This window comes from Lynx canadensis, chromosome C2 (genome assembly GCF_007474595.2).
Source record: "Lynx canadensis isolate LIC74 chromosome C2, mLynCan4.pri.v2, whole genome shotgun sequence".
Taxonomy (NCBI): Eukaryota; Metazoa; Chordata; class Mammalia; order Carnivora; family Felidae; genus Lynx; species Lynx canadensis.
In genome coordinates this window covers 25,784,966-25,798,052 of record NC_044311.2, presented here as the reverse complement: position 1 = coordinate 25,798,052, position 13,087 = coordinate 25,784,966, and the positions used below count along the sequence as shown (strand labels likewise).

The 13,087-nt window shown below is 37.6% G+C and overlaps 1 protein-coding gene across 6 annotated transcripts in view; it reads right to left on the bottom strand.

The window, feature by feature from the left end:
* The window catches only part of ANKRD28 (ankyrin repeat domain 28), a 202,609-nt gene that overhangs the window by 14,228 nt on the left and 175,294 nt on the right, over nt 1-13,087 (bottom strand). For all 6 annotated transcript variants that reach the window (XM_030328697.1, XM_030328700.1, XM_030328698.1 and 3 more), the window contains 4 exons: nt 10,390-10,591; nt 6,524-6,611; nt 6,175-6,292; nt 5,390-5,609 (listed from right to left, as the gene is read on the bottom strand). In XM_030328697.1, the coding sequence (XP_030184557.1) occupies nt 5,390-5,609; nt 6,175-6,292; nt 6,524-6,611; nt 10,390-10,591 (628 nt within the window). The remainder of the gene's footprint in view (nt 1-5,389; nt 5,610-6,174; nt 6,293-6,523; nt 6,612-10,389; nt 10,592-13,087) is intronic.

Sequence of the window (13,087 nt, the reverse complement as noted above, 5' to 3'; positions counted from 1 at the left end):
ACAGCATAATTAACTTCAAAATTTAAATATTTTCTGATTTTACTAATGAGCTAATGATAAAATCTCAAATACTACAGAAGTGTCTGGAGGGAAAAAGTACATGCCCCTATCCCTACCCCCAACTCCAGTTCCACTTTCTAGACTATAACTACTATTATCTTAACAGTTCCAGAAAATTTCTAGGCATATACAACTACATGCACATAAACATGCATTTCTTTTTAAAACTTTTATGTAAATTTTTAATTCTGCAACTTGTTTTTCACTTAATAAATTGTATACATCCTTCCAAAGTAGCATATAAAGAAATTGTATTCTTCAATGTTTGGAAAAACTTCACAGTATTAAAGTCTATCATAAATGATCTAATTTCTAATTATGTATTTTGACTGCTGGTTTGTTTTTGTTATAGTACCAACAATACTGTAAATGAAACATTCCAGTACTTAAAAAAAAAAAAAAACGCAAGTAATTTTGTAGGACAATTTCCTAGAAATGATATTGCTGGGCTGAAGGACAAGTATATGGATTACTGCTAGATTTCAGGCTCACACTTTTTTTTTTTTTTTTTAATTTTTTTTTTCAACGTTTATTTATTTTTGGGACAGAGAGAGACAGAGGATGAACAGGGGAGGGGCAGAGAGAGAGGGAGACACAGAATCGGAAACAGGCTCCAGGCTCTGAGCCATCAGCCCAGAGCCCGATGCGGGGCTCGAACTCACGGACCGCGAGATCGTGACCTGGCTGAAGTCGGACGCTTAACCGACTGCGCCACCCAGGCGCCCCAGGCTCACACTTTTTAATAGCAACTTTGAAGACAAGGAAAAACCCAAACCTCAGATTTTCTTTACCCAATTTTCAAAGCAGGGTTTTAGTTTTAAAATACCCCAACTGCTGTACTAATTGCTGCCAATGAAAGGTTGCATCCTTTTTTATTTTAAAAAAATATTTATTTTTTTATTAAAAAAATTTTTTTTAATATTTATTTATTTTTGAGAGAAAGAGACAGAGCATGAGGGGGAGAGGGACAGAGAGAGGGAGACACAGAATCCAAAGCAGGCTCCAGGCTCCGAGCTGTCAGCACAGAGCCTGACACAGGGCTCAAACTCACGAACTGTGAGATCATGACCTGAGCTGAAGTCAGACGCTCAAGCAACTGAGCCACCCAGGCACCCCAAAATATTTTTTTTTATTTTTAAGTAATCTCTACATCCAATGTGGGGCTCGAACTCACAACCCCAAGATCAAGAGTTGCATGCTCTACTGACTGAGCCAGCCAGGCACCCAAGATCTTCCTTTATCTTGTAACTGTTTTTACCAGGAAAAGTATGTTTTAGGAAATCTGTAGTTGTTTCATCTTCTGTCAGTTCTTTTCTCTAATCCAGGGATTCCCAACTGGAGCAATTTTGCCTTTCAGGAGACATTTAATCATGTCTAGAGACATTTTTGCTCACCACAAATGAGGATGGGGTAAAGGAGTGCATACAGTGGGAAAGAGGCTACGGATGCTGCTAAACACCTTCAATCCACACGTTAGTCCCTCACAACAAAGAGTTATCTGGCCCACAATGCCAATAATGCTGAGGTTGAGAAGGCTTTTATTTAATTTTAATTTTATTTAATTTAAATGTTTTACTTATTTTGAGAGAGAGAGAGAGAGAGAGAGAGAGAGAGAGAGAGAGAGAGGCGCGAGCATGGGAGGGGCAGAGAGGAGGAGACAGAGAATCCCAAGCAGGCTCTCCACTGTCAGCCCAGAGCCTGACCTGGGGCTCAAACCCATGAATCGTGAGATCATGACCTGAGCTGAAACCAAGAGTGGGACACTTAACCCACTGAGCCACCCATAGGTGTCCCTATGTTTATTTTTGAGAGTGAGAGAAGGAGCATGAGTGGGAGAGGGGCAGAGAGTGAAGAAGAGAGAGAATCCCAAGCAGCAGTGCCTGCCACTGGGGGGCGGGAATGTGTGTTGGGGGGGGGAGGGATCGTAGGGGGCTCAGTATCAGGAACTGTGAGATTCTGACCTGAGTCGAAATCAAGAGTCAGATGCTTAACTGACTGAGCCACCCAGGCACCCAGAGAAGCCTTGCTTTCATTCTCTCCAAATGTCAACTCATTACCAAGAAGTAGCCATGGAAATTTGTCCATTATAGATTTAAGGGTTTCCTATTTTCCTAGATAGCAGTTCTCAAGGTGTGGGTCTGGGGAACCTTGGGGTACCACTGATAACTAGTGTTCTGAATTAGCCTGTAAAGAAATTTGCCACTCTTCTAACTAAAATTCTTTTTTGTTTTGAAAAGAGGTTATTTTTTATAAAAATGTTATTTTATATTATAAAATGTTTTCATAATGTTATTTATATTATAAATATGTTTTTTATAAAATGTTATTTATATTAACATTTGATGGATTACTTTAATTAATAAATATTCTTAAATTTCTGTTCTCATTTCCAATATAGTAAATATTAATAGTTCTAACTCCCAGGTCCTGAGACTGAAAGGTTTGAGAATCACTATCTGAGCAGACTGCATACTGCAAAGACACAGTTCTGGGCTATGGATTATCTCCAGCAATCATATCAAGGTGAAAACTCATCACTTTGTGTCCTTGTTTATGAAAGGATGAAAAAACTGGTCTCTTCATGTTTCAGAGGGATATTCTGAGGATACATAGAGCTTCACAAAAATTTACAAATTTTTAAAAGCAACAAAGGGATAATATAAATACCCTTAAGAGTGTCCTGTGATCGAATGACTACATAAACTGGAAATCTGGAACTCTAAAACTTAGCATGTATAACCAATTCTTTTGTAATACTTTGTCATCATTCCATTTTAATTTTTAGACAAAGGTTGTTTTCTGGTCTACTGGAGTGCATCCAGTTTTGTTTTTAGCTATACAATAATTACTAGTGGAAGTAAAACCATTTTATATATTCTACTCTCAGAACACCAAACTATAAAATAGGCTTTTGGCTATAAATATGGTATTAATTTTAGACTGTCTGTATGGTCTCTTATTGCATATAGCCAATACACATCTAATTCATTCCAGCTCAATTCAGAATCATCACAATTTTGCTACAGTCTGGAAATTAGACACATCTGTTACGATCCTTAAATGGCAACCAGGCATGAAGCTCATGCAAAATTTTGTCTATTTTGTCTCTTGTACACAACATGTTTAGAGTCTAAATTCAGCAGTAATACAGCAGGAACTCACTTTAGGGAAACCATGTTCTTCATAAAGATCTGATAAGAAATGTACTAGACAGCAACTCTCCAAAGGATAGTTACAGCAATGTATTCACACTAAATACTCTGCCTGAGGACAGATAGCTTACTGTGTGATTTTTCCAATGGTTAATTCTGATATGTTTAAAAAAAAAATCAAGCAATAAAAGTCTGCTTCAAAACACTTTCATTTCTTAAATAAAATTCACATCCATAAGGTGTATCCCTACTATATTAGATGGTTTTGGTTTTCCTCTACTTGTGAAGATGTCAAGTTACATCATTAAAAACAAATCAAATTCCAATGGCAAAATACAGTATCTTTTTTGACTCTGGACTTCAGCCTGAATATTTGGCCACTTCACTCTACTCATTAAATACCAACTTTACTGAGTTAAAAGGGAAAAAGAGAATCTAAAATCCCAAAGGTTTTAATCTTCAACAAAACTGTTCTGGCTAGGGATCTGAGGCAGTAAAAATGAAACTGACTAAACTAAGCTTGTGAATTAGTAGTACATTGAAGTATTTAAGTTTTGATGGTACCATCAGTACCCAGAGATGATGGATGCCCAACAGCAATCACAGAACAATCCTTAAGAAGAGATCAAAACTTTCGCACAGCAAAAGATTAGAACTCTCAATTCTGGCACAAGGATTAATATGAGCATTCAAATACTGCATCTATAAAATACTTATGAAAACATTTAAACTATAATTTTGCAAGATTCAGGTTTCTCTTCTTTCACCATAACTCAATAACATTATTTGTCAAAATGGCTCCAGTAGGGGGTGCCTAGGTGGCTCAGTAGGTTAAACATCTGACTCTTGGTTTCAGCTCAGGTCATAATCTCACAGTTTGTGAGTTTGAGCCCCACATCAGGCTCTGCGCTGACAGTGCAGAGCCTGCTTGGGATTCATTCATTCATTCATTCATTCTCCCTCCCTCCCTCCCTCCCTCCCTCCCCCGCTTGTTCTTTATCTCTCTCAAAATAAGTTAAAAACAAAACAAAAACAAACAAAAACAAAAACCTCAAAATGGCTCCAATGAAGAACGATGAAGCAGCACAGTACAGAAAGAGAGAAACCTAAACTCTCTCATAAAGCAGACAGCTGAATTTTAGAACAGATACTATACTTAACTTTTTTAAGCACGTCAACATTTATATCAAGAGGCAATTTATATTTTCTTAACATTTTGAGGGAAAGTTGTTATGATTATGAACTAGTTTTTTCTAGGTATGCTCCTCACAACTAATAGTAATCTGAATGCTGCAATGAAATTCAAAACAAATAAAAATCTTCATATCCCTGGCTAAGCCCAAAGCCCAAAATTTGACAGAAATGATGTCTGGAATGTATGTCATGTATCTTAGCATTTTATAACATGATCAAATCTGTGGCCCTACACAAGGCAAAAATCATTCTCTCTCAACACGCCTCATTACTTATTTTAGTGATATTTCATAAGCCAAACTCCATTTTGAACATTTATACCTTAAACATAGCTCTATACTTCTCTGAGTGAAGTGAGCTTACCTATAAAAGGAGTATCTGGCTGTGAGCCTCTAGGAAGCTAAAAGTATGTGTGTTCTAACTATGCAGCGAAGTTAACAATAGAAGTTTCTGAAGTTTCTACTTCTGTGATCTGCTAGAATTTTATTCCCTTAAAATGTTGAGCATACATGTTACTATTGACATAAGGATCTTATCTCGCAATATGCTCTGAAAACATGCACAGATTTCGGTTCAGAATGTGATACAGTTTCATTTTCTCCACCTTTTTTTGCCTAACACAAGTGCACTTAGAAAGTAAAAGAACATAATCAAACTACAAGCATACTATACAAAAGACATCATACATGTTATAAAAGTATGTTAAAAATGCAAAATACCTGTTGAAGCAAAGATTTAGAAAAAATTCAGACTTAATGAAAGCTTATCTCAAAAGATCTTTGACAAACTAATGTCTTGGCTTTAGCATGACAAGGGATAGGAGTAAGCTAGAACTAGGTAGTAGATGATGTCTATGCTTCCTACCGATCTTACACTTTGCCTTACAAATATTCATGAATATCAGAGTGCTATATACTAGAGTTTCTTGTCTCTACTTGGTGCATTAATGGTACTTAATGTAGATTTGCATGTGTATACTTAACCATTGTAGCAAGCCCAATGAAGTGCTGTATATCCATGATTGTCTGCTATGGCTGGATTTGCATCCACAGATGCTGCTGACTGCAAAAGGGCTCCAAGAACACCAATGTGTCCACAGGCAGCTGATAAGTGTATAGGTGTCCGGCCCCTGCTATCTCGAAATAAGCACTTAGCACCATGTTGAAGTAATGCATCTACACATTCTTCATGGCCTGTAACTGCCTGAAAGAAAAATTGTTTGCAGGTAGTTGAATATGTCATCTTGGGTAACATGCCAATTTTTGCTAATTAAAAACTTTTGAAGTCCGTATTTCCCATATTCTACCATCAATCAAAGCATTTATCATTTTTTGAGTAATTCAATATTTTTATTGAAATTTGCCTAAAAGTTTATCTAAAGCATTAACTTTGTCAAAATACACATATTACAAAAAACAGGAACAAAGGAACTTATAAATCGGTGAAAACAAGGTAAAAAGGTGAAAGGTTCAAAGGTGAAAAAGACAAAAATGTGTAAGAAAATAGTTGTGATGAGAAAAAGTAAAATTGACATTAATTCTACTTAGGTCTTAGGTTTTTAAAATTTTGTTCCAACATTACTGTTTCCTGGATTAAGTTGTGTTTTACAGCTGTTTAAAATTCGCACTCAAAACTATAATACTAAAAGAAAGAGTAAAGACTATCTGGGAGAAATTTAATGAAGAAGAATAAACATAGCCTAGTTCAGTTTTAGGCAAAAGGAGATCCTAAGAAATTTTTGAAAGGCAATGGGAATATTTTTGCTTACCCCTCTATGCAATGCTGTCCTTCCCCATTTATCTTTGGCATCTACATTTGCTCCTTTGTTCAGCAGTGAGTAAACACAGTCCGTGTGCCCGTTGAGAACAGACAGCATCAGAGGAGTCCTGAGCAACAAGAGTAATAATAGGTTCAGCGTTACAACTTAAGACTACTCCATGAAAAACAAACTCCTGTTTTCTAAATATGCCTTTTTGTGATACAACTTCTAAAATATACTTAAAGTGAGAAAACTGTATTTGTTGTTACTCAGTTACATAGTATGACAGACTTTTAGGGTTACAAGTATGAAGATTAACACACATCTTGAAAATAATTTAAAAATTATTAAAACTTACTGTCCATTTCCATCTTGAATGTCAACTGCATTCTGTGGTTCTGCATTTCCTATTAGTAGCCGTAAGCACTCTGAATGACCATTTGTTGCTGTAAAGCGGTATTTTAAAATTTCAGTAATTACAATGATAAAATAGAAAATTTCTATCATAGAGCACATTTTCTGGATATAACTGTGGGATAGTTTCATTGAATTTAATAGTCTAAGAGAAAAATATATAGATACAAAGTTTTATATTGCCTTTGTTGGTGAAACTGACTACAGGTATCAATTCCTCATGGTTAATTATGGCCATAGCCATCCCTCACCATCTGCCCTGGTATTATAACGCTCGTTTTATCTGGTTTTGGTGGTGGCAATGTGGTCAAGGGAATGCCTTCAGCCAAGGGATGAAACCATGATTAGATCAAGTCCATCACAACTCTGTTCTCTGCCAATGACAGCTTCCAAGATAAGTGCTGATCCAGTTCTGACCACTGAGATGCTAAGTCTGAAGGCTTCTGGGAAATATTTTTATCCCTGATAATGACAAGTCCTCCTCCTTTTCCTGATTTCAGAGGTGATACCGTAAAGAAGCAGTAGCCATTCTGTGCCATGACTGCAAAGGCAAGAGAATAATAGAGAGTTCTGATACCACTGCTGAATCAGTCAATCCTGGAACTGACTCTACCTCTGAACATTTTATGTAAGAGGTTAAAACTCTTGTCACTTATGCCACCTTTTAGTTGGGTACTATGAGAATTCCAACTGATACATATACAATAAAAGAAAAAATGATCTCTCTAAAGAATGCATTTATATGTCCAAATACATAAAATGGGCAATGGTATAAAGTAGAAATAACCAAAAGAAAATAATAAGCTTTTAAGGTAAATTAAATCCTCTGCAAAATTCAGGTCCTTCCCATAATATCATAAAATCTGAAGTTGAAAGAAATATGTAAGTCACGTAATGATGCAAAAAGGAATATCTGTCACTATTCTTCCTAATTAAAAGATGACAATATTTTTTAATGTTTATTTTTGAGAGAGCAAGCGCACGCGCGCGGGCGTTGGAGTGTAGGAGGGGAAGAGAGAAAGGGAGACAGAATCCAAAGCAGGCTCCAGGCTCTGAGCTGTCAACACAGAGCCTTACATGGGGCTCAAACTCACAGACCACGAAATCATGACCTGAGTCAAAGTCGGATGTTTAAAACAACTGAGCCACCCAAGTGCCTCGAAATGACAAATTAGTGAAAGCAAGCTAGGTGCCTAATATTCTACAGTAACTTCTAACAGCTATATTAAATTCTAATAGCGATTAAGATTTGTGGTAACAACATCACTCCACATCTGTATGCCACACTCACCCAGCAACTCTCATAGTAATCAATAACAGCTGTCACTGAAGCATCCCACCTGGGGATGTGTCGAGGAAATTGTTTGACCCACCATTTCTTTATTTTTTTTAACTGCTATTTATTTATTTATTTGAGAGAGAAGAGAAGAGAAGAGAAGAGAAGAGAAGAGAAGAGAAGAGAAGAGAAGAGAAGAGAATCTTAAGCAAGCTCCATGCTCAGCTCAGAACCCAATTCGGAGCTCGATCCCACAACCCTGGGATCATCACCTGAGCTGAAATCAAGAGTTGGATGCTCAACCGAGCCACCCAGGTGTCCCAGCCCACCGTTTCTTTAAGTGACTCACTTGCACTCAGTACACAGCAGCTACTGAGGAGTTTTTGTGTTTTCTAAGTTCAATATCTAAAATATCAAGCATAGTACCACTGGAGAAAACTGGCTCACTTTCAGAAAAAAAATAAAAGATCACAGTGTTCTCTTCATGACTTATGAGTACAGTACTCCCTAGCAATCTCCTAATTTGAAAGACATGTGTAGAACCAAAGCTTGTGTTTACTGAATAGGTTGGCACCAACAGTAAACTGCAGCTGTTTCACTGGATAGAATTTATAGACTATATGACATTGGTTAGCTACTTCTGAGGGACTGGCTAGTGTCTTGGTTCAATATTTATCTATAAAGAGTGCAAACCACTCCATAAAAGCTTTAAATCAGCTCTTCAAATGATCTGTGCTTACGGCATAATTTTTCAAGTTGCAGAATGATATATAACTTCATTCTTTTTCAGAATAAGATAACAGAAAATGGCAGCATTTTGACTTAATTCTTACCATATAACAATATACACACATTTATAGGCATTTTATTCCACTTAAAATTTTTTTGTTTTTGAGTCCTGCTTAAATAACTAACAGTTTCTGAAAGGCTGCTCTGGAGCAACAGAGGGTGTTACCTACCTACCTAGTCTTCAAAAAGGCAAGTTTCCTAAAGGACTAGAAGTTCAAAACCCATATTAAAATGTGGTTCTTAAAAATCACTCTACAAAAACAGACTAAGTGAAATGTATCTAATCACATAAAGAAGAAAATAGTAAGGTTTTTTTTTTTTTTTAATTTTTTTTTAATTTTTTTTTTTTTTAACGTTTATTTATTTTTGAGACAGAGACAGAGCATGAACGGGGGAGGGGCAGAGAGAGAGGGAGACACAGAATCCGAAGCAGGCTCCAGGCTCTGAGCGGTCAGCACAGAGCCCGACGCGGGGCTCGAACTCACGGACCGTGAGATCATGACCCGGGCTGAAGTCGGACGCTTAACCGACCGAGCCACCCAGGCGCCCCAATAGTAAGGTTTTAAGATAAATTAAATCCTCTGCAAAATTCAGTAGTGGGGGGTGAAAAAAAAATACTTGGCTAGGATTCCTTCCAGTGGACCAGTCTTATTTGTTTTATTCTTTTAAGTCTATTTATTTTGAGAGAGAGAGACAGAGAGAGAGTAAGAGAGAGGGAGAATGTGAGAGAGCACAAGCAGGGGAGGGGCAGAAAGAGAAAGAGAGAGAGAAAGAGAAAGAGAGAGAATCCCAAGCAGGTTCTGGGCTGTCAGTGTAGAGCCTGAGGCAGGACTTGATCTTAGGACTGTGAGATCATGACCTGAGCTGAAATCAAGAGTCAGACACTTAACCCACTGAGCCACCCAGGCATCTCCTACCCCTTTTTAAGTTAGTTTTATTTATTTATATATTTATATATTTAGTTTTTAATTTTTTAAATGCTTTTATTTTTCAAAGAGAAAGAGAAAGAGAGAGAGAGAGAGAGAGAGAGAGAGGAGAAGGGGTAGAGAGAGGGGGACAGAGGATCTGACACAGGCTCCGCACTGTCAGTAGAGAGCCCAATGCGGGGCTCGAACTCATGAACCCTGAGATCATGATCTGAGCTCAAGTTGGACGTTTAACCGGCTGAGCCACCCAGACACCCCTAGTCTTAGTTATTTAAAATGAATACTGACTTGTAGTAATTCCTGTGGAGAGTCAGGAATCTGTATCTGCTAGAGATACACAGCTACCAAGTCCTCACAATGACATGGTTACACAATTTTGCATTCTGACACATTTGCAACATCACAAAATCACACCGTGGAGTAGATCTTGCATAAAGTAGGTGCTCTATAACTCCTGTGTGAATACACGTTAAATGTAGTACTCTGGTACAATAAGTCAAAATTGTCAACCGTTAAATGAAAGCACATACTAATCCAAAATAATTTCCATCAAAAAGAAGTAAAAAATATTGTATTGTTTTGTTGATAAAGTACTTCAGAAGTTAGACTATTACATAAATCCAACTTCTAAGGTAGACAATGATTTTTTAAAGCAATTATAATCTTGCTGTTGGCTTTTCCCTGAGAGAAAAATCATTCGACCTTTCAAAGTCAAGATTATTAAAATAATTACCAGGAGTATAACATACGAAAAATTGAAAAAGAAAAGAATATTAGATAGAAAGTGGTAAATAAAATCATGCGTAATATTTGACATACCTGCTGCATGTATAGGTGTTCTCTTCAAAACGTAATCTTTTACTAAAATGGAGGCTCCCTGATTAATGAGTACATCCACACATTCAACATGGCCCTTAAAGGCTGCAAGATCTAAGGGTGTTCTTCCACTACTGTTTCTCACATCAAGATCTAACAAAGACTGTACCAACACTTCCAGTGCTTGGTGGTGACCATGATAGGCCTAGGAATAAATAAAAATATAAATTAAAAAAAATACATATTTAGACTGACTTCTCAGATGTCTTTGAAAACAAAGGAAGTAAACTTGTCTTCACATTATTATTATATTTGAGATAATACAAAACTTGCATTATTGAGAATCCAGAAAACTTAACTGTAAGTATTTCTAATAACCAAATAGTACAACGTTAGAGTATATGTTAGAGAACAGGTATACTGCAGAAAATAAATGTTCAAATGACAGGTGATTTTATCACTAGTATACAGCTTTCTGATTCATAGCATTCAATGAAAGTGTAACACAGATCCAATTAAAACTTTCATCCTAAGTCTATAATTCCAAAGCCTGTGTTCTTTTTTTCTTCTTTTAAAAGTTTTTTTTTTTGGGGCGCCTGGGTGGCGCAGTCGGTTAAGCGTCCGACTTCAGCCAGGTCACGATCTCGCGGTCCGTGGGTTCGAGCCCCGCGTCAGGCTCTGGGCTGATGGCTCAGAGCCTGGAGCCTGCTTCCGATTCTGTGTCTCCCTCTCTCTCTGCCCCTCCCCCGTTCATGCTCTGTCTCTCGCTGTCCCAAAAATAAATAAAACGTTGAAAAAAAAAAAAAAAAATTAAAAAAAAAAAAAAAGTTGTTTTTTTTTTTAATGTTTATTTATTTTTGAGAAAGAGAGAGACAGAGCATAAGCGGGGGAGGAGGGGCAGAGACAGAGGGAGACAGACACAGAATCCAAAGCAGGTTCCAGGCTCTGAGCTGTCAACACAGAGCCCGACGCAGGGCTCAAACTCACGAACTGTGAGATCATGACCTGAGCTGAAGTCGCACGCTTAACTGACTGAGTCACCCAGGCACCCCTCAAAGCCTGTGTTCTTAATCACAATTCAGTGCTCCACTTAACTCCCTGATAAAATTTGACTATACTTAAATTATAGAGATGGCCAGCAACTGAAGTTAATACTTAAGTCTTCTGATTTCTCAAATTAAAGTAACTATCCTTACCTCATAACATGCTATATCTAAAAAAATAAACATTTGTTTTAGCACAAAAACAGACTAAATCTGGCTTGAGTAACTGCCATGTGCCAAGTTCTGTCTTAGCTGTACAAAGAGAACGCGAAAATTTTTAAAGATTTGTCAGAATGAAGTCCTCTTCTTTATCACAGTTGAGGAAGAAGCTTTCCAGGTAATTCATTTCAAAAACCAACATATCAACTGAACATCTATTACTCTCGTTGGACTAGATGCTGAGCAAGACCTAAAGCAATTAACAAGACCCAGTTCTGGCACAAAAGGAATGTTGTCTCTAGTTCACTCATATTACCACTTTGTAGCTAAAGGACTTTTACAAGTCATTTCTGACACCATTCAGACTTACAGCTTAGCAGTCTGTTATCACAGGTGAACTTTTCACTGGGAACTGAAAAATGTAAAATTGTACCATACTTGAGCTAAATCTGAAAACATCCACTTAGCCAGAAATGGGCCCCACACTGCAGCAAAGGGCTGTAAAGTTATTTCTTGCAGAAAATGTCGGAAAGTACCAGAAAGAGGTAAAGTTGCTCTGGGCCTTACTGGTCTCTTTGATGTTTCTCACTACCTACAGAGTTTCTTGACCACCTTGAAGATTAAAGTAACTGGAGATTATGGAACTCTACCGTCCTAGGATCACATCTAATCTTGTTCTGTAATAACCTGGTCAATGAGATGATGCTATTAACAGAAAGAAATGTGAGAGATACAGCATACGTATAAGACACTAGGAGTGTATAACAAGAAGAGACACAATAAGGATGACAAGAAGCCATGACGAGTTGCCAGAGAGCCTCCCGTCAGGATGTCCTTGTATAGGACTGAGACAACGAATTTGTACACACAGTATGTACAAAGATAAGAACCAAGACCAGTTTCCTTAAGCCTCAAGCTGGTGTGTTTTCACAGCACTAAGGTGTCTTGGATGGGGTGAGTTTGGAAGGGTAAAAAAGCACTTCGAGTCATTTCTGAAAACCTCCTAGGAACAGATATATAATGTGAAAGTGGTGATATAATCACAGTTCACTGAGCCTAATTTACTAAATTTTAACAAAATTCGTTCCATTTCAGCTTAAAACCACTATTTAGCATAGCCATGTTCATATTTTGCACCACTATTCATAATAGCCATGGAGTAAAAACCTAGCAAACCCCCCCACCCCAAAACAAAAAACCTATAGTTTCTGAGGTAACGTATTCATAAACTTGGCAAAATGCTTAGTGTGGCACCTAGTAGATGCTCAGGAAGGGACAGTGCTAGTGTAAGAATGGTGGTGACGGAGCAGGAAGAACTGCCTTGCCATCTGCTCAGACTGCATCTCTCGCCACCAACAGTAAAATGGCTGTTTTCTCCACGTTGGCTTTGCCCTTTCACAGGACTTATTTACTGGGCACGTCTGGGAGAGTACATAGTATTTCGAAAGATCCACAGGGCAAGGAAGCAAGAAGCTGCAGCATGCCTCCCTAGTTATTTA